Raw genomic sequence first — 21,694 nt, forward strand, 5'->3', positions numbered from 1 at the left:
TTCCTACCTCCCTCCCCAATGTTTTTAGCTGTTCCTGTTTTAACTGTAAATCGCCTCGAGTCCCTTTCAGGGAGAAAAGCGGGGTACGTATAAATGAATGAAACAATGAATGAAGATAGCACGAACTTGGGAGGACGACACCCCCTCACTTAAACAGTTTCCCCGCCTTCGGGGCGTGGCGTCCCGCCCCTTCTCCTTTGAGTGACTGCACTTGCAAAGCAATTCAACGCCCTTGCTGCAGCTGCCGCCGCCACTGCCCCCTGCTGGCTACGCAGGTGGCGAGCACCCTTCCTTCCCAGGACGACAGTATTTATACCAGCCACTCCAGGGCGCTCCCCTCTATCCCGCATGCGCAGTCTCTGGCTTGGGAAGCGAGAGGGAGAGTGAAGGAGCGTCTTGGAGTGGCGGCGGCGGCGGCGGCCCTGCTGGAAGGAGCTCGCGCAGGGCGACGGACCCCGGAGAGACCCAGGCAGCGGCGGCGGCGGCGGCTTCGCTTCACAGGTTGGTCCCCATAGCCTGGGTAAGGCCCGTATCAGGCCGTCCCCCCCTCCTCGCAGTAGTCCTGCCCGCCCTCTGGCAGCGCCGGGCCCTCCCGTGAGGGGGCTGCCCGAGGTGGGGCTGGCGAAGTTGGGGGGGTGGGATAAGAGGCGCACAATGGGTGCAGAGTCCGGCCTGGGCAAAAGAAGGGGCGGACCTGGTCTAGTTTGCGGCGACGGCAGCAGCAGCCTACCCCGCCCCGCTTTATCTCAACCTTACGCCGAGCCCAACCACCTCAGTGTTGTCTACACTGGCTGGCAGTAGCTCTGCGGGGTTTCGGAGACGCCGCTGGGGGGTTGAACCCGGGACCTTCTGCACGCGGGGAGGGTGCTCTGCCACTAAGCGAACGGCCCCTAAAGCCCCGCCGTGTCGTTTTCCTCTCCGCTTTCCCGCACGCCCCATATTTCGCTTTGGCATCCCTTTACGTTCTCTCTCCCCCCCTCCCTACACTCCTCCCTTCAGCCTAAATTCAAGATACTTCTGTCCCCAACCCCACCCCAGGTTTTTTGGTTTTTTTTGCATTGCCTTCTTTACAGCTTGCACGTGACCGCCTATTTTATCTCCCCTCTCCATATTTTGCATTGGCTTCCCGTCCTCTCACCTAGACTACGCCCTCTCCCCTTTTAGCCGAAAATCAAGGTGTTCCTATCCCACCTCGTGATTGTCAGCTTCCCCACCCCGCCCCCAATTTTGCAAAGATAGCAGCCACCTGGCCTTGCCTCTTTTTTTTTTTTATAAAGCCATGCACGTCTTATTCCTTACCCTTTCAGTGTCTGGTCAGACTATTCACACCATTGACATTGCATCCTACCACCCCACCCCACCCCAGTCTACAGCCCCTTTAGCTTAAAGGCAGGCTATTTTTTCCTCACTTTGTCAATTCTTGCCACTGTTGCGCTGACACACATACAACCTGCTTTCCTTACATTTTGCATTTGCTTACCCCATCCTTTCAACTTCTGATCAGGTTACACCTTGACCTATCTGCATTTATTTCAGAAGTAATTTAGCTCTTATATGTCCTTCCTCTGCCACAAGTTAGGCGTCCCTCCTCCATATTTTGCATTGACATCCCCTCCTTTCCCTCTCAGGCCCTACAACCAACACCATACCTTGTGGTCCTCTTGTTGTTGAACTCCAGTTCCCATCAACCCCTAGCCAACTGTACTGGTGGTGAGTGATGATGAGAGTTGTAGTCCAAGAACACCTGGAGGGCCATAGGTTCCTCATCCCTGCTGTGTGAAGAATCTGCTTCAGGCCATCACATAGTCCCAGCATCCTGTTCTCAGTGTCCTCCCTCAGTTTAATTATCAGGTCAGAGCATTCCTTCCCTCCCTTATGTGTTTATAGTTTTCATCTATATTTCAAATAACTTATTCTGCTCATTGTGCCTCTACCCCCACTTTGTCTAAAGTCAGAATATTTTCTCTTTGCCAGTTAGGATTGTCCCCTGCTGTGTTGTTCTATGACATATTTCCCTCCTCTTCTTGTTGCAGAAAATGAATTTTCCTCCAACCTTCAAACTTGTAAGGCTCTGAAGAAAAAATGTGGGGTAGAAGAGTCCTCCAAATTGGAGGGTGGTGGTAATGATGGGGGCTGCTGGAGAGAGGGAGAGAATGTGTTCTTAATTTCTAGTTCTTAATCTCTAGGTAATAAAGCTCAAAGCACTTCCCCCAAAAAGAGAAAATTCTGTCTGAGATACAGTCATACCTTGGTTTGAATGTGCTTCAGGTTGAGCGCTTTCAGGTTGCACTCCACTGCAACCCGGAAGTAACGGAGCGTGTTACTTCCGGGTTTCAGCGCTCGTGCATGTGCAGACGCTCAAAATGACATCATGCACATGCGTGGAAGCGGCAAAACGCCGCATACACAGACGCGCCAATCCGCTGTCGCGTTTTAAGTTCTATTCAGGATGCGAATGGGGCTCCAGAATGGATCCTGTTCACATCCCGAGGTACCACCGTACTAGAGTTTCTTCCCATCTGAGATGACAGTAGTTTGGCATAGATGGGGTCATGGTCTGGCTCAGAATCAGGCAGGTTCACAAAATCAATCTCTGGTAGGTTCAGAGTGGACAGAAGGAAGTACTGCTTCACACTCTGTGTATTTAATGTAAGGAATTCAAGGCCACAGCATGTGGTGGGTGATTGGCAACCTCTGGCTTAGATAGCTTTATTTCTAAAATCATGGAAGATAAATCTGTGGATGAGGCAGGTGCCTTGGTTTAGTGGCAAACACTATGTTTGAATGCAGGGCATCCCAGTTCAATCTCCAGCAGATCATATTGGGCACGGGGGGGAGAAACGGGACATGCTGGAGATGTTCAAGAGCTGCTGCCAGTCAGAGCAGGTAGTATTATGCTTGATGGGCCTATGACCAGACTCTGTTTTAAGGTAGCTTCAAATGATCAAAGCCTTTATAACCCTCTGGAGCCTCCATGTTCAAAGGCAGTGGGTCCATAAATACTAGATGGATGTGTCTTAGGTGGCTACAAGTTGGAAGCAGTGTTAGACACTCAGGCATAAAAGCTAATTATCCCATCCCAATAGTGAAATTATCCCTTCCTGTTTGCAGGCAGTAAAATGAGGCGGTACCATTTTGCCAAAAATTATGAGGCGTGGGGAGGAGAAATTATCCCAGTTTATTGTGGGCATGAGTTCTCGTTTGAAGCATCATGGCTTTTTTTATTATTTGCAAATTCATTTTATTTAATCTGTTTCTATCCCAACCTTCCACCTGAGGGAGTCCAGATCTGTTGGCAGACTAGCCATCATTTTGCAACCCCCACGTTACCCTGGGTGCAGCATTGTTTCAGGGTATTGGTGGTGGTGAGTAGCAAAGTATGTTTGAAGAAGGAGCTCTATTTTGGGTGTCAAAATGGTTCTTTTTGTGGGAGAAAGCAAACAGGAAAATAATCAGATAAAACATATTCTATGTTCCACAGTTCCACAAGAGTGTTATGGAGGTTTGTTTTGCATATTTCTGGTATGCTAAGCAGGGAACAAAATTATTGCTCTCCAAGAGGAAAGGGGCAAACCTCACGTGTGTGCTTATCAGACAAAGGAGGCAGTGGGGTTTTAAAGTGGCAACTCGTTTGTTCATATGAAAGTGATTTTGAGAATTTACCCATGACATACAAACATTGTTAGACATGGGAGATGATGTCAAAAGGTAACTAAGCTGCCATCTAGCATTATTTATACTGACTGGCAGCAGCTCTCCCAAGAATTCAGGGCGAGTTCTCTCCCAGACCTATCTGAAGATGCTAGGGATTGAATCAGAGACCCTCTGCATGCAAAGCAGATGTTCTGCCACTGAGCCACAGCCTCTCTGGAGAGTGCCAGGTTGGCAAATTCTGCTTATGTAGGATTTCCTGACTAATCCTCATCCTAGCACTGAACTTCAACTTTACTTCAGCCAAGGTGGTTGCTTTATATGCCTTCAGACACAGCCCCAGGGACTTTAGGAGAAAGGTGAACACCTGGGTCTGAGTGATCTTAAATGGGAATATAGCTGTCTTTCTACTTACAAGATTCATGTTAAGATTTGTAATTTTTTTTTTGTTCATTACTCTGTTTAGTAATGTGTCAAGTTGTGTAGTAGAGATGATGCAGAGAAGGGTAACATGGATGATGATCTTCCTTATTTGGAGGAGCTGGTGCAGGCCACAAAGGAGGTCTTAAATTTATACTAACCATTACTGTGTTCTGGGTGGTGAGAATTTACTACATATTGCAAAGTTACTGCACCATCTGAACCAGAGGCTGATTAGCCATCCTTTATCTGCTCACACATAAAATTTGAGAGAGAACAAATTTATGATTATGCTGCTATCCTCTAGTTACATACCTTGTTCTCTTTAAATACAATGGAAGTGATACTATTCACTGTGGATTTATGATTTTCACCCTGTAAAAATTGTATTAGATATATTTGTGGCCTTTTTCTGTCTGTTGATGGTTGAAGACAGGTTTGTAACTAGCCACTTACTTGCTTGGTCTCATATAGTAACAACTCATGCAGGTTACAAGGTATGGAATATTTGTTCTGCTGCCTGGAACACTGCTTCATATGTGGTGGGATTGCTGCATAGTTCAGAGCTTCTGGACCCATACTTTTTCATTTAAATCAAAGCATTGAGCTTCACCTGGATTGAATCCATGGTGCCTGTGCAGCACAAAACAATATTTTCTGCTGAAACATTCCAAGGGATGCTGCTCTTGCTGCCCACAAAGGCACTCTCAATACTCGGAAGTTCATTGCTAGAACAGAAGGATATAAAATAAAATAAATTACTTTACTTTCCCTCAGAAACTTGTTTAACATTTTCCTCCTTTGCTTTTACATGCAGTTGAGCCAGGAACAACTGAACAAACTTTACCTGAGACCTTTTCATTACAGCAGCATACATAAACAGTTGTCCGTTTAAAACTTAGATGTGTGTGGGAGAAACAGAACATAACTTCACAACTAACCAGTATATTGAACATTCCCACCTTCAAACTAGCTTTACAAATATATCCTCAGTTATTAACCTAAAAATGCAACACTAAACATGTTTACTTAGAACTAAGTCCCTCTTGAGTTCAGTGGGATTCACCTCTAGGTAAGGGTACTGAATTGCAGCCTTAAAAATTTACATGGCGTGCCAGGCAGAACTATGAAAGCCATGTGTGACTAAAAGGGGAAAGGGAACCTACTTTTGACGCTATCTCTATTATCACCTCAATATCACCAGACCCAGTCTGGAGCTCCTTTCCTTGGAGCACGGTACCAACTCTCCCATCATGCATAAACCTCATGGGTTTATGCTTCTTGCCACAGCCACATTGTTAGTGGCCTCCCACTGGAAGTCCAACTTCCCAAGGGAAGTTGCTAGTGAAAGTATGGGACATTGCACTGTCAGAACATCTAAGTGGAGAGTCCTTAACTGTTCATTAAAAAGATACTCTTTATTTGACGTGGTTTTTCTCCTATGTTAATCAAACAGCCCACTAAACCCCCTGTTTTACGGATAAACATGTGGAGAGACTTTATTGTGAACTGAATTGACTCACTCCCTTTTTAAAATATGCGATAGTTGAATGCTGTATTGTATTCTCAGTTGCTTTCAGTTTTTCCTCCTCAGTGTACAGTGGTACCTTGGTACTCAAATGGCTTGGCTCCTGAACAAATTGGCTCCCGATTGCTGCAAACCTGGAAGTGAATGTTCTGGTTTGTGAACGTTTTTTGGAAGTCAAACGTCTGACGTGGCTTCCGCTGCTTCTACTTAAGTGCAGGAAGCTCCTGCAGCCTATCGGAATCCACGCCTTGGTTTTCGAACGGTTTCAGGGGTCGAACAGACTCCTGGAACGGATTAAGTTCGAGAACCAAGGTACCACTGTATCTCTTTTTTAAAAATTTTTTTGCATGCATTTGTATTGTTTACACTTAATACTTTTACTGTATTCTCTCTCTCTGTCCAGGATGAGCTTAAATTATTCAGTTGAATTCAGTGGACTTTAATTTGACTGTATTACACCCCATTATCGCATCCTGTTTTTAAGTGTTTTTCTGCTTTCATTCTTACTCTAACCGTACGGAAATGTACAGAATCCTGAGCTCGAAACTGCAGGCCTGGGAAAATATTTTTCAGGTTCCTATGCATGGTGTCAGAAGAAAATATTTAGACATCTTCTTTGCTGGAAGATGGATATCTGTTTTCTTGAGTGCTGCTAGCAAAGAATCTAGATGCCCAGGATTTTCTTGGCTCTGCATAGTGGACACTAGCATCTTACTGTGATTATGCTGTCTATTGATGGTATGTTTTTGTTGCTGATTTATGGGTTATTGTTTGGCAGTCGAAGTTGTATCCAATTAAGTTCTACTCACAGTAGATGCATTGAAATTAATATACCTACATTAGTTTATCAGTATATTAATTTCAGTGGGTCTTCTCTAAGTAGATCCAACATCAGAATTGTAGAGTTGGAATGGACCATGAGGGTAATCTAATCCAGCTGTCTGCAATGCAGGAATCTTTGCCCATTGTGGGGCTAGAACCCACAGCGCTGAGACTGAGTCTCATGCTTTACCAACTGAGTGATTATTATTAGTATACTGGATGCAACCTGGTTTTTGTGTGTGTGTTCCATGCTTTGCTTTACAACTTGGTAAGTCACTTGGAGATACTTTATATGTCAATATACTACTAATACCAGAACATAAGAAGAATCTTCTGGATCAGGCCAGTGGCCTATCCAGTGCAGCATCCTGTTTTCACAGTGGCTCAACAGATTCCTGTGGGAAACCTGCAAGCTGCACTTCAGTGCAGCATCCTTCTGCTCACCCAGTAACTGGTATTCAGAGTCATGATAGTGGAGGTAGAACATAGCCATCATGGCTAATCCTCTTTTAAAGGATTAATCATCCTATCCCTGCTCAGGATTCTGACTGCATTAGCCAGACATCCTCTGCACTTTAGTACTGGACAATTACAAGTGGCTCTGTATAGAAACAGTAAACCTTGCCAATGGGCAAATTGCCAACAGGGCTAATGGAGGGGGGAAATGGGGTTCATAGGAGCCAGCATCAAAGTTCAAGGTGAACTATTCAGATTGGGTGCCTGTGAGATTCTGTCCAGCCCTGACAGCCACCCTACAAAAGCAAGCCCACTGACCTTCATCAATCTGGGTGTTTATAAATGTCAGTTCATCCATGTCATTTCACCCTTGCAAATAAGTCTGCACAACTTACTAGTCAGCTTGCTACCATATACCTGTATTAGTCATTGGTACAAGTTTACAGTATAAAAGCACCAACTCCATTCCTGTTTGCCAGTGTTTCCCTTACCTTGTTTTTCCCATGGCAGTTCCTTGATGCTGCAGGTAGCCAGGTGGCCACCTGATTTTTAAGCCTAATGTATTTAACAGGCTAATATTTTGGTAGTGCTGGTTTAATAAGGAAGCTGTCTTTTACTCAGAAAGGTGACTGCTTTGGCTAGGACCTAATCCCAAATTAATCTTTTAAAAAAACATGTTTAAAGTGTTTTTAGTTACTATGGATATTAAGCTTATCCAACAAAGTTCTAATGAACCTAAATCAGTCCTGTCCATTGATTTCAGTGGATCAGTTCTGAGTAGAACTAACATGGAACAGCACCGTAGGAAGTAGAGGCTATTTTTCATTTCAGCTGTAACACAGGAGTAGGGGATTGTTTCAGGTTCGTCTTAAATATATTTTGATATAGACAGATTAGTATTGACACTGCTTTGCCTTGGTCTGCTTTGTATTTGATGTGACCATTTCTGCATTGGTAAGTAAATCTTATACAGTATTGACTGCTATGGCCATGTTAACACGAAGCAGAAGGCTTTCCAGGAATTGGGAGAACATAGCTTTCGGAGGGTTTTCTTAAGGGGAAAGGGGTGGGAGGAAGAGTAATAATTATAACAGCCTGCTGGATCAGGCCAGTGACCTGTCTAGTCCAGCATCCTGTTCTCAAGTGGCAATGAGTTGCAAGCAGGACCCAATTATAAGAGCACTCTCCCCTTCTGTGGTTTCTAGAAAATGGGATTCAGAAGCATTTTTGTCTAAACCTTTATCTGTCACAGTTCTGAAAATTCACTCCCTCTGTGGAGGGACCAATAAATTAGAACCCTAGAATGGGGTGATAGAGAGAATCAAGTTTGATTGGGTGGGCATTACCAAGGGCAGAGCAGAGTTAGCCCCCACTCTATAGTGTGCCTTATTGGACCCTTTAGTTTATCATATGTAAGGGAGTAGCTGCCATTCATTCCGTAAGTGAAGCACTGATCTTTGAAAACACTTGCGCCTTTCCCCCCACCCCTTCAGGATAGGAGGTTTAGCCCTCACTACAAGCTTTTTCTTCCATGTCCAGCATATCGCTTTAATCCTCATCCCTGACTGTAGCCAAGTTTTAAATGCATTTGCCCATATCTTCCCTACCTATATTCCCCCACCCCACTCCTTCTGTTTTCCCCATTGTCCCCTTATAAGATGGGCAGGGACTGTATTTTTTTTTACCTATGAAAGTTTGTAAGGTACCATATATGTAGGTGACACTGAATATATTATAAGTAATAAGCACCCTCTTTTTCCACATGCCCACCTGTCACAATAATGACAGGCTTTTTAAAGCAGCTCCTCTTGGACTGCAGGATCAACCAAGTCCTGTGTGGGCTGCTCCATTATATGTCCAACATGCCTCATACAGCCTAGGCTCTAGAGGCTGAGAAAGCCTGACAGGCTTGAATTATATAATTTAGCTCTCTTTTTTTAGTGATATTTGATCTGTAAATGCAGAAAAGCCCTTTCCCTCCTCTTTTGATGTCATTTTGTACCAAGCTGTCAAAATGAATAGATTTTGAGTGCTTTGAGGTGTCACCAGTGCTGTATTGTTCTCTGTTTTCAACATTTGCCAAGCTCCACATTTCTTTGGTTTTGTCATATTGCAAGGAGGGCATCTCCTGATTTTTTTTTTAAAAAATCCTTCATCCACTGGTGTTTTGGGCCAGTTTGAGTTTGGTGAGATACTTGCAGTTCCAATACTCATGTGACCTTTCTGATGTGGTGAGGAAGGCTCATGTCTTTGACTATTTTAAATCCAGAATCTGTACTTGCGTGTTTAAGGTGATAACTGGAGTGGAATATCAGAACTGGTACTTGGGAGCTTATCGGAATCCATGTGCCTAAATGCCAGTGGCTGCTGACGTTCTATAGTTTCTTATGTCTGCATAGAATTTAAACTGTTGATTATAGTGAATCCAAAATAGTTGTGCTGGTTCATATCTTCTTGCATGAGCAGCTGTAATGCCCCTGCAAAACCAGCATCACAATGTGCAGTAAAATGTATAAATAAATGCTTGAAGTTATTCATAGCTGCTTCAGTGGTTTTCTACTGGAAGTGGGACATAAATCTTAATAAATCTGTGCCAAGAGTTCAGTCCCAGTGGAATGTTAGCTTAGCTGTTGCAGAGTGACTTTCTTAAAGTGACCCCACATGTGGAAAACACATCAGAATGGCAGGCTCAAATGATTTATTTTTTTTACCAGGATGATACTGCAAATGAGATCCTAGGTTCCTAATAGATGACAGCTCCAGGGCTTATCCCCAAGAGAAATACAATCTATAATAATTTTTGGTAACTTAACTGTGAATCTGTGCCAAAGGTAGCCAATGTGATAGCTTCTAGATATTGTTGGACTACAACTCTTATCATCCTGGTCCATTGGCTAGTGCTTGTTTTGAGGCTGTACACACCGGTACACCATACCGCCACCTATTTTCTCCTTGCCTGCTACTGCCGCTTTTTTCATGGCAGCAGGCACAACCTCCTGGAAGTGCTTTGGCACAGTCCTTTAATGATTGCCATAGCACCTTCCAAGCAGGTGCTTGCTGATCGTAAAAAGGTGCGGCAGACCCCAAGGTTTGACATGACCCTTTTACGATTGTCAAGCACCTTCCTGGAAGACACTTTGGTGATCATAAAAGGGCCACATCGGGAGGCTGTGCCTGCTGCTGCGGAAAAGAGTGGCCACAGCAGGCATGGGTGCAATTGGGAAAGTTGGGGGTGGGTGCGAGCGGGCAAACAGCAGTGGTATGGGATAGAAATAAAGCACTGCCATTGGCCATGCTTGGTCTGCAACAAGATCTATAGGGCAGGGGTCAGCAAGCTTTTTCAGCAGGGGGCCGGTCCACTATCCCTCACACCTTGTGGGGGGCCAGACTATATTTTGGAAGAAAAAAATGAACAAATTCCTATGCCCCACAAATAACCCAGAGATGCATTTTAAATAAAAGGACACATTCTACTCATATAAAAACACGCTGATTCCTGGACTGTGCGCAGGCCGGATTTAGAAGGCGATTGGGCCAGATGTGGCCCCCAGGCCTTAGTTTGCCTACCCATGCTATAGGGCAGGGGTGGCCAACTCCCAAGAGACTGCAGTCTACTCAGAGTTAAAAACTGGCAGTGATCTAGCCCCCCTTTTTTTTACCTGTTGGACATGCCTGCTATAGGGCAATCCTTTTTATGTCTTTGGGATCACTTTAGAAAGTAATCTGTAGTGCTTAACATATTGTTAGAATGTAGTCTCTGATTCTTACGTTTGGGACATGCAGCAGGCACCTTATCATAAGTACAGATTTATTTGCACAATGTAGTGGTTTTCAAACTGTTCTTCAGGAACATGGGGCGATTCTTTGAGCTTATTGAAGGGGAACCTCCCTGGAGGTTGAAGGCTTTGAATGTATTGTCCTAGTGCGTCACATAATTGTGCTTGAAATGTTAGTCTCGCATACTCTAGTCAAGAAGTCTTCAGTGAGGCAATTCTGAAGAAAACTAGTTGAGAATCACAAGTGGTAAAAATCCATTACACTGTCAGTTGCGAAGAGCAAAAGCTCTTTATGCATGCGGCCTAATGTACTTACGGCCTTCTGGATTGTGTGCATTAAAAAAACAAATCTTGGGTTGTCTTTTTGGTGCTGAGGTCATCTGACAGTGCTATAGTGCAAGGTGGTGGTTGTTTTCGGCTTTTGAATGCAAAATATGAACAATTCAACAGCAAATTCTTACAGATTTTCATGCAAAATTCCCAAATAGATATTTCCCCCCTTTTAGTTGAACTCCTTAACTGATACTGTGGTTGTACTATGTTCTTTTTTAAAAAGAATCTGCCAACACATTTCATGCCACTGTGTTTAAAAACAAGTGTATAGTCAACTATTTTTCTAGCATAACACAAGTGCAGCATGTAAAACCATTTGTAATGTTTGTTTTGGAAACCTGATGACAGAAGGAACTGCCATGGACTGCCATATCTGGACTGTAGCGATTATTCTTACTTAGTGAGAGGATTTTCCAGAGCAGACTGTTCTCTCAATATCTACTTAGGCAACAGTGAAAGTGAGACCAAAGCACACAGTCATCTTGACAGTATTTTTTTTTTTTTTAATTCCCCTTGGGCTTCCCATTTCACTGAATTCAAGTATCGCTTTTATTCACACAGCCAACTTTTAAACACTTCCAAAGCAACATAGGATTGGCGTCTCATGGTTCTGGACTTTAACTGGCAGATGTACAGGTGAACATGGGAGATGGGTAATGTTTTTTTAAAAGCTGGGGAGTGGGAGAACGCTTAGCTTATGGAGCCAGGGCTCAGTTTTTTTGTCTTTCAAATGCTGAGGCCCCACCAAAAGTGATCTTACAGTGAGGCAAGGCAGATGGTGAGTTTTGAGCACTTTGAAGGGTTTTGGAGTGAAAGACTCCAACCTCATCTGGGGTAGAAAAATAAATCCTTGCTCCCATAAGTTTCAGTGGGGCTTGAACAGGAAGACAGTATCCTTTGAAATGAGTAATGGCACAGTAGAGCTTTAGCACAGTTCCTGCACCATTTCAGTGGAGAACCTGCTGTTGTCTGTATATTAATTGGTATATTAACCTGCTGTATGTTAATTGGTGGAGTGGGGCTAGGCAGATTTTGGATTTTCAGCTTCAAGCAGCCAGACATTTTGAGCCAGCTGGGGCCCCCAGGATGACACATGTTTGTACCCACTGTTGGTCCTGAAAAAAAATGGACATTTGACTATCATAGACCCATTAATTTTAGAGGGTCTTCTCCTAGTACAACTTAGTTGGATAGAAAATCTGATGCGGTAAAACATGTGGTAAAAAAGATGTGGTAAAACATTTGACCTTCTGGTCAGCTTGAAATGTTTTATGTGGCCGGTTGATATGTTGGATTTTTTTTTTTTGGGGGGGGTCTTGGTTGAGACAGTGGGGAGTGCACAGTGTCTTACTTTTCTCAAAGGCTAATGCTTCCATGAGGATAATGTAATTACCTGAAAGCCAGCAAGCCATGGCAGCGTTGAGCCCATTTTTCTTCTTTCTGCTCTCCCTTGAAGAAAACGCTGAACTGCCTAATTCATGTACAATTATTTTTGAGGTGTGTTCAGTTTTGCAGCTGTGTTCCCTGATGCAATTATACTTGCAAAAACTGCTGCTTCATTCCATATCTTTCACACCCAACTTGATACTTGGGCTGCTTCAGAATTACATTTTTATTCTCTTCACTTTTTAATTTCTGGAGAAGCCAGGTATTGAATCATTATGTTGCTGTTGCTGCCTAGATTTGATAAACTGAACCTGACAGCTTCCCTAGCTTCTAAGTTAAAGGGGTAAGAGGGTGCTTGGAGTTGGCATATCCCAGCTAATTCTGCCAAATCATGCTAGCCACTGTAGTGGCCCCAGGTTCATTCAATCAGTGTACCATAGATTGGCTGAACACAGTGTAACACGTCCTTGTCCATGGATCTCATTCTGTTTCTCCTTCATAGCAAGTCACCCAACGTCCTGCTGCCCCCTTTCAAAGATGGTGAAGCTGGACATTCACACATTGGCCCATCACCTCAAGCAGGAGCGGCTCTATGTGAACTCCGAAAAGCAGCTGATTCAGAGATTGAATGCTGAGGTGCTGAAGACTGCTGAAAAGCTGTATCGCACGGCATGGATTTCCAAGCAGCAGAGGATTAACTTGGACCGGCTAATCATAACAAGGTAACTGCTGGTACATACAGAAATAAAAATGCTAATATTTGAAATTGGACAGTGCTTTGTGCACTGAAACACTGCAGAAATCACACATTGCAAATGTAAGCTTTAAAGTTGCACAGCACCTTTGAGCAAGCATAAAGAAAACATAGCTTTGAGCTGAGTCAAAGGGATGCAGTTGGGTGTGTATTTTATAGCCCTCTTGCAACCACTGAGAAGACTTACCTGTGTCTTGAGTTGGTGGCCATCTCTTCATAGATGGGACTTTGAGATCTTAATATTTAGGAGATTTTCTCTAAGTGTGTGTGTGTGTGTGATATATATATATATATTCAGCAAAATTAGGATGTTTCTCTTTCCATTGATTTTTTGTGACTTTGAGAAATTAAGATTTTGGGTGATCTAAATGGTTTCTATATATATTTATATTTTCCTAGCGCGGAAGCTTCACCTGCTGAATGCTGCCAGCATGCCAAGGTCTTGGAGGATACACTGTTTGTGGATGGGTACAAGCAGTTGGGCTTTCAAGAGACAGCCTATGGAGAATTCCTTAACAGGCTGCGTGAAAACCCTCGCCTTATTGCATCGTGCCTGGTTGCTGGAGAGAAGCTCAACCAGGAGAACACACAGAGTGTCATTCACACCGTCTTCACCTCCATCTATGGCAACTGCATTATGCCAGAAGACGAAAGCTACCTCCTCCAAGTCTTGCGCTACTTGATTGAATTTGAACTCAAGGAAAGTGATAATCCCAGACGGCTCCTAAGGAGAGGCACCTGCGCATTCAGCATTCTGTTCAAACTCTTTTCTGAGGGGCTCTTTTCAGCCAAGCTCTTCCTCACTGCCACTTTGCACGAGCCCATTATGCAGCTGTTGGTTGAAGATGAAGACCACCTGGAAACCGACCCCAGCAAATTGATTGACCGCTTCTCGCCCACCCAGCAGGAGAAGCTCTTTGGGGAAAAGGGCACAGAAAAGTTCAGGCAGAAAGTTCAGGAGATGGTAGAATCCAATGAGGCCAAGCTGGTGGCCTTGGTGAATAAGTTCATTGGCTACCTCAAGCAGAACACCTACTGCTTCCCACATAGCTTACGGTGGATTGTATCCCAGATGTATAAAACGCTCTCGTGTGTGGACAGGCTTGATGTCGGAGAAGTGAGAGCCATGTGCACGGACCTTCTCTTGACTTGCTTCATTTGTCCTGCCGTGGTCAACCCAGAGCAGTATGGGATTATTTCTGATGCCCCAATCAATGAAGTGGCAAGGTTCAACCTAATGCAGGTATAACCAGGTCTTCAAAAATATATATATTCTCTCTCTCTCTCTCATAGTGTTGCTATATTAGTCTGTAGTACCAAGAAGAAAATAGAGAAAGGTGCTGTGTCTAAGAAACAAAATGTACTTTAAGGTTTTTTGGGGGGGCAGGTTAGGCATTCTTGATCCTTTTTAGCTCAGAAAGCAGAGTTGTGGATGAATGTTGTCAAGAGAAATAGTGCAGTAAAAATGCCAAGGTAATCCATAAACTTTGCCCCCCCCCAAAAAAAAACCCTATACCAACCTGGTGCTTTTGCAGGTGTTTTGGACTATACCTTCCATCAGCAGAGTTGTGCTGATATAGATTGTAATTTAGAACACTTGTAGGGCACAGGGTTGGGGAAGGCTACCCTGCATACCTTTTTAATCCATCCTTTTCCATTCTTGGTGCCCCTTTTCTGCCTGCTAGTGATGAGACCAGTTGTTTGCAGGCAGCCTCTTCAGCCTTCCTGTTAGCTGGTGGTTCATAGTTTTCTCTGGGCAAATGTTATTTTGTGGGCTGTTAGCTGTTCTGGACTTTATCTGTGGGTCTAGAGAAAATGCTATGTCAGATGACTAGGAGCTAGAGAAGCAAATGCTACACAAACTTGATGAAATAATTTTATTTTGCAGTGTAATTCCTTATTTAACAATCACATTCGCATACAACATAAATACAACAGTATAATACAGAAATAAAACATAAGGCCAAAATCTTGCAATATTCCCAATAAAGTAAAAAGTTTCTTGTACTTTACTGTACAAGCAGATGGGTTTCTAACTTTTTCATACGAATGGCAAGGCTGGAGGGGAACTCCCACTGCTTAAAGCCATGCCAGAAGTGTGAAGAATGGCTGCCCTCATTTGTTGCAAGAATTAATGCTTACAAACCCTTACCCTAGGCCTGGGGTCAGCAAACTTTTTCAGCAGGGGCCGGTCCACTGTCCCTCAGACCTTGTAGGGGGCCAGACTATATTTTTTTTTGGGGGGGGGGAATGAATGAATTCCTGTGCCCCACAGATAACCCAGAGATGCATTTTAAATAAAAGGACACATTTTACTCATGTAAAAACATGCTGATTCCCAGACCGTCCGCAGGCCAGATTTAGAAGGTGACTGGGCCAGATCCGGCTCTGAGTCTTAGTTTGCCTATCCATACCCTAGGCTATTTTCAGATTCCTACAGTTAGGTTGTTATTCATCAACCGTATATAGACTAGAACCAAAGTAAAATAAAATTTCTAGCTGCCATTATAATATTTTTAGGGACCCAGGTGCTTGGAGTGGCCTTTCCAGCCCTGCTTATTTTTCAGATAGGTCAGCTGTCATACTGTGCATCTTTCTTCTTTGCTTAAAAGAACTGGGACAGCATCCAAGTTGCTTTATTTTATTTCCAGTTGTGCTACCAGAGTATTTTTCATTTGTTGAGATAAGGTGATGTTGACTGTTACTTCTCCCAGTGCTACCTACTCCTGAGCAATTGAGCTCAAATAACCACTTTATTGTAAAGTTGAATTTTTAAGAGGGATGTGGTTTTACAGTATCTATTACAAGGAAAGTGTGTGTATACAGGTTGTTTTGATGTTATTGTAAGCTAGGAGAGAACAACTTCATCGTACCCTTTGGGCAAAATCAAGAGATCCACCAATAGCCCTGATACTTGGACTACCCTTTGCTACCAACAAGATTTACATTTTCTGGGTTGTTCCTTGCCTTCCAAGGACAGTTAGTGTGCCAGTCTAATTTGTGCCATGCTGACCAGCTATAAAATGCTGGTGTTCATACAGCACCATCAATGTAGACAACACTTTGTGGAGAGTTCCTTGGACAGCATAGATCTCTGCTCCCAAGGAACAAGGTGGAAATGAGAGACAGAGTGGAGCTGTGAAGGGGAAAGTTACAAGTGCCTAAAGCTTTGTTACAGTTTTGAATGATGTTAAGATGGATAGGTGGTGTATGTTATACGTTTAGAGTGGTGGTTCTAGGCATGTGAAGACTGGGCACAATTGAAAGACACATAGACATTTCTCCTTTAGCTGGTAACTAGGTTAGTGATCTATTTGCTTATTTGTTTTGTGACCCTGGCCATATTTGAGATAGTTTCCGGAGGTAAGAACTTTTTTGTTTTGTTATACCTAGCACACAACACCTTGTGCTGTTTAAGAAACTACATGGATATTCAGGGTAGTCCTAGTTCTACAGAGCACACATCACACAACATATAAGCGTGTATTACTTTTGCATCACCCATCCTGCTTTTGTGGGGGAGGGATTTAGCATGGGTGTTGCAGTGTAGAATGCATGAAGGCGTAAGATCAGATTTTGGTGGTCAGGTGTTGTCTAGTATTCCGAGAAGAGCAGGAATGGAAGGAGGAGGGACTTGTGTACAGAGCGATGCCAATCTGCTGTAGCTGGCCCACTAGTTTCTAAGCATTCACTAGATAAGCAGTCTGATCCCTGCAGCTGTCAGAGGCCTGTCCTTTATTTTTGGAATAGCTGGATGCCCATTGGTATAAGTGTGTGTGTGTGTGTGTGTGTTTTCTTCTCCCCCCCCACCAAGAATTTCTTGCTTCTTTACTCATGTAAAGGGCTGCAGCTGAAAAATGAATTGTGGTACAATCTTTACACCTGCTTCAATTACAGCCTTCTGCTTTGTACTGTAGAATTCAATGCCTCCTGTAGGCACACAAATGGACACTTTTTGATATTGACCTGTTATCTTCCTGCTCCTGCAAGGTCCTTGTCATACTAGGTTTCCTGTCTGTGAATGCCCTCTGCAGGAGAAGCTGACACCCTACAGTTCAGCAAGTTCAGCAAGACGCAAAAGACAAACTGGGATTTTGTGTGTTTATATAAACATGTTTATGGGTTCAGTGCAGGTTGGTGGATAGATGCTTGGTTGGTTTTGATGGACTCTTGGTTCATCCCAACTCTAGATGATAAAAGCTGAGATTTTCATGGATGTCATATTTATTGCCAGATGATTATTCCGTGTTTATGTGAAAACCATCTTTTGGCACCTGTTAAGTATGGATAGAAATAGAATGAGCAAGTTTAATTCAGGCTGGGAACTGGGCTTAGCGGATAAATTAGTTTGCAAATATTCCAGGTTCCCACAACTGTTCTTGCCCCTGAGGACTCAGCTATACAGCTGCAAATAAAACGTTTTAAGTGGAATATACAGTGTGACACTAGATAGTGATGGTGAGCTTTATGGGAAATTCAATGTATTTTTAAAAACGCTTTTAAAAGCATTTTCAGAACAGTTTTTATACGTGTGTAGGTTCCACCTGAGATGAAGCAAAGCTGATAAGAGGTAGCCAAAGTTTTTGTAAGGGAAATTGAAGTTCTGTACAGGCATTTTGCTGTGGAACTTTTCCATGTAATTGTTTTTAATTTTCGGAAAGAAAATACGGTTGTAATGTCTCAGACTTTGTGCAAGCTGAGTATGAATAGTTATTTTTCATCCAGTTTCAACTCAGAGGGTGGAGGCGGCTTTCTTTCTTTGTGGTAGTATTGCAATCCTGTCTTTAACTTGTTTCTCATTGTTAGGTTGGGAGACTTTTGCAGCAGCTGGCCATGACCAGTTCTGAAGAAGGAGACCCCCGCACAAAGAGTTACCTGGGTAAATTCGACAAAGTAAGAGCCAAAGCTATTGAACTTGTATCTCTGTGCATGCCAGTGTTTTTCTCATTCTGTATAATTTTGGAAAAGGCACCCGCAAATAGACTTTTGTTATGACTGTGAAGATATTCAAGTGAGCAAATTGCGACCTTAAGAGGAAGTAGCAAATGACACTACCCCTTAATAGAATCTGTAGTGTGCAAAAGCCACTATTAAATGTAAATGAGTTTCAAGGAACCTGTATGAAGAAGTGTGCTTTGGCATATATTGGTGGCTTTTTTCCCTTAACTATTAAAAACGTAGACCTGCTTCTATTCTTGCTGCATGTTTAAAATAATAATATAACAATTTCAATTTCTTACCTGCCTTTCACCATAAGTGAAGAACCAGTGTAGTGTAGGGATCAAGAGTGTTGGACTGGGACCTGGGAGACCTGGGTTTAAATTCCCACACAGCCATGTAGCTGACTGGGTGTGATCTTGGGCCAGTCACTACATCTCAGCCCAACCTACATCTCTGGGTTGCTTTGGGGATCAAAAGTGGAGATGTAGAACTATGTGTGCCACCTTAAGTTCCTTGGAGAAAAAGGTGGGATATAAATGAAATAAATAAAACAATAAAATAAAAAACAAAGGTCCCAGCGTGGGTTGCAGCAATTTAAAATAGAATATTAAAATCAGTTTAAAACAAATACAAACAAAAGGTCCTAAATTCTTTCTCTATCTGTGTGTGTATCTCTATATCATCTACCCACTTTGTAGGGGTGTACAGGTCTCTTGTTGAAGTGCTTGTATTGAAACAGCTCACTTGTCCGTCCCCCCCCTCCAATTTTTTCCTTGCAGGGTTGTGTGGCTGCCTTCTTGGACGTTGTCATTGGCGGACGGGCAGTAGAGACTCCACCCATGTCCTCGGTGAACCTTTTGGAAGGGCTGAGTAGAACTGTGGTTTACATGACCCATAGCCAGCTCACTGGCCTGGTAAATATCCAACTCCTTTTGGGCTGCAGGAGGAGACAAGTCAAAGTGTCTGTGCTGGGGGGTCTGCTTTGCTGCCTTCTTTTAACGTCGAACACTTTTTTTAGGTCAGCTTTATGCGGAACGTCATGTCGGGCGACCAGCTGAAGGAGGACCGCATGGCTCTGGAAAACCTGCTGTTAAACTTGCCCCAGAACAAGCCAGGGAAAAGCAGCAGCCTGGAGATGACCCCATACAACACCCCACAGCTTTCCCCTGCCACCACACCAGCAAACAAGAAAAACCGGCTGCCTATAGGTGAGGAAGGTCAAGGGTCAGGTTTTTACATGTTAGCTTTTCCCAGCTCTGTTTTCGGATGCTTTCCTCTGCCTCTTTTGCTTTAGGACAGTGGAGTCCCCTTGACTAGTGTCAGTCACTTGGGTTTTAAGATACAGTGGTACCTCGGGTTACAAACTTAATTTGTTCCAGAGGTCCATTCTTAACCTGAAACTGTTCTTATCTTGAGGCACACTTTCGCTAATGGGGCCTCCCGCTGCTGCTGCGCCGTGATTTCTGTTCTCATCCTGGGGCAAGTTCTCAACCCAAGGTACTACTTTCGGGTTAGTGGAGTTTGTAAACCAAAGTGTTTGTAACCTGAGGTACCACTGTATACACCAACCTTTTCCAACCCAGAGCCCTCCTGGTGTGTTGAACTATAACACCCTTCTTCCCTGACCAATAGGATTTATTTCATAAAGTTTTTTTTAATTCATTTATCCAATCCTTTCTTAGTATATCCAATCCAAATAGCTTTATTGTACTTGCCATTGGCCATGACAAATCTGAATCAGAAATAAATACAAGCAAAAGGGATGCTGTGCCACAAATAAATCTCTATTTAATTGATCTCTATTTAGATCTCTTCATCTCTCTTACAGTTCACTGCTATATTGTCCAGGGTCTTCTTTCTGATCTTTTTGGCCACCAAAGCAAAAAGGGCAAAATCCATTTATGAATTCCTTCACACAAAATATGTCAGCAATGTGATGTCAGCAATGAAAATAATTTTAAGAAAAAAATCTGTATATAACACAAGACCCACATGTTGACAAAATTAAAATTATTGTTATTCATTATATTATCAACTTTCTTCAAAAAACTGAGTTCAAAGCAACCTACAAAAGCAAATGTTAGAAGTAGATATAAAACATGAATAAAAGGCAACCTAAAATTCAATAATATGTATTCAGGAGCAAATCCAGCATAGCCCCACTAAAAATATATATGCAGAGAATTAAACTCCAAAGACCTGGGTGAATAACAATGTTTTAACTGGGCACCAAAGAACTATTTCATATGTAAAATACCCATTTTCTAATCTAATAGGGATACAGACTGGGGTAAAGATCCACCTAAAATACTTGTTGAAAAAGGGAGGCCTTCAATTAATGCCAACAAGACAAACAGGGTGATACCTTTCTTTAGTGTAAGAGAATTGCACTGTCAGGGGCTGATGGGAATTGTAGTCTAAAACATCTGGAGGAAAGCAGGTTGTGGAAGGCTTGTATATGTACCTGTTTCGTTCCAAAGCCTAAGCAGTAAATGCACATTATCCCACTCTCTATTCCTGTTGATTTGCTTACTTAAAAAATGCCTCTCTTCAGCTCATTGATGGCACAGCCTGTCATAGTAAGTGACCCATTTTTAAATAGGAAATGAAGCATTTTTTGTGGTGGGCTGCTATTGTTCCTGCTATACGTTCAGGGCTGTGTACATTGTGCAGTTGACAGGAGGGTAGCGGTAAAGTTCAGAAATGCTTACTTGCACAACTTTTACATGATTTATTCCATTGCTGTAAGTTGTTTGAGTTACTTTTGTACAAAAAGCAACTTATAACTTTAAATAATAATAGTCAAGGAGAAGAGCAAATAACTAAAAGGGGAACTGGATTCCACTTGTTATGTCTGCTAGACATTTAGCATCTCTTTTGGCTTCTGAGATCTCTTCAGACATGTTTGCAAGTATGTCTTCACAATCAGGAAGTATAGTAACTTTCCCTAAAAATATCTCTGTATATCCTCAATACGACGATTTCTGCTCCCAGTATTGCATTCTTTGGATTTTCTGCATCCATGCCAAATTGCAGTTGACACACATCCTTACATAAAGCTGAACTTGAATTGTTGTAAAGCCAGAACCTCACAGTCTCAAATAATTATTGACTCCTCCACCTCACTCCAAATGACGCATTTGTATTATGTGCTTATTTTACAACTGAACCATGTTTTATCTCCTCCCAACGGTTTGACCTGTGTTTCTTTTTTAATGCTGTCCACTCAGGACAACAGTTGGCAGCCATCACTGCCTGGGATACGTCTGCCACCAACCTGACAGCTCACATAAACCTTGTAACCCCATTTGGTGGGTAACTGAATCCTTCCTCTTTCTCAGTGTTTCTGCAAAGCCATGCTGTTGCATTGCACGTCTGTGTCCACACCAGCTGCTTTTTTAAAAGAAAGGCATCTTCCTTTTGTTCTGTTCAGAAGCTTGCTTTCTATTTTTAAAGCTTTTTATATCTAGAAAAAGTGTTGGAAAGGTTGGGTCAGACTTTGTGCATGAATGAAACTCTGACTTAGGATCTTGACTTTTAAGATTTGTGCAAGTGGGTGGTGGAAAGGAGCCTGCTGGTTCTGAATATTGGGTCAGAATCCTGCATGGACCTTTTGTGGTGGTAATT

General features: G+C 43.0%; 1 protein-coding gene across 11 annotated transcripts in view; it reads left to right on the forward strand.

The window, feature by feature from the left end:
- Positions 1 to 368: 368 nt before the first annotated feature.
- The window catches only part of GAPVD1 (GTPase activating protein and VPS9 domains 1), a 51,655-nt gene continuing 30,329 nt past the window's right edge, over positions 369 to 21,694 (forward strand). For 4 of the 11 annotated variants that reach the window (XR_014215511.1, XM_082207662.1, XM_082207663.1 and 1 more), the window contains exons 1-7: positions 408 to 501; positions 12,875 to 13,094; positions 13,526 to 14,369; positions 17,933 to 18,019; positions 18,847 to 18,981; positions 19,086 to 19,275; positions 21,298 to 21,378. Coding sequence is in view for 10 of the 11 variants with exons in the window: in XM_082207662.1 (XP_082063788.1) it covers positions 12,910 to 13,094; positions 13,526 to 14,369; positions 17,933 to 18,019; positions 18,847 to 18,981; positions 19,086 to 19,275; positions 21,298 to 21,378 (1,522 nt within the window). In the remaining variant the exon portion in view is untranslated. Of the gene's footprint in view, positions 502 to 5,665; positions 5,912 to 11,597; positions 11,623 to 12,874; positions 13,095 to 13,525; positions 14,370 to 17,932; positions 18,020 to 18,846; positions 18,982 to 19,085; positions 19,276 to 21,297; positions 21,379 to 21,694 lie in introns of those variants that run through there. The other 7 variants (XM_082207664.1, XM_082207665.1, XM_082207667.1 and 4 more) reach the window with 6 other exon arrangements.

The sequence above is a fragment of the Podarcis vaucheri genome (assembly GCF_965113315.1).
Source record: "Podarcis vaucheri genome assembly, chromosome: Z".
In the NCBI taxonomy this organism is placed as follows: Eukaryota; Metazoa; Chordata; class Lepidosauria; order Squamata; family Lacertidae; genus Podarcis; species Podarcis vaucheri.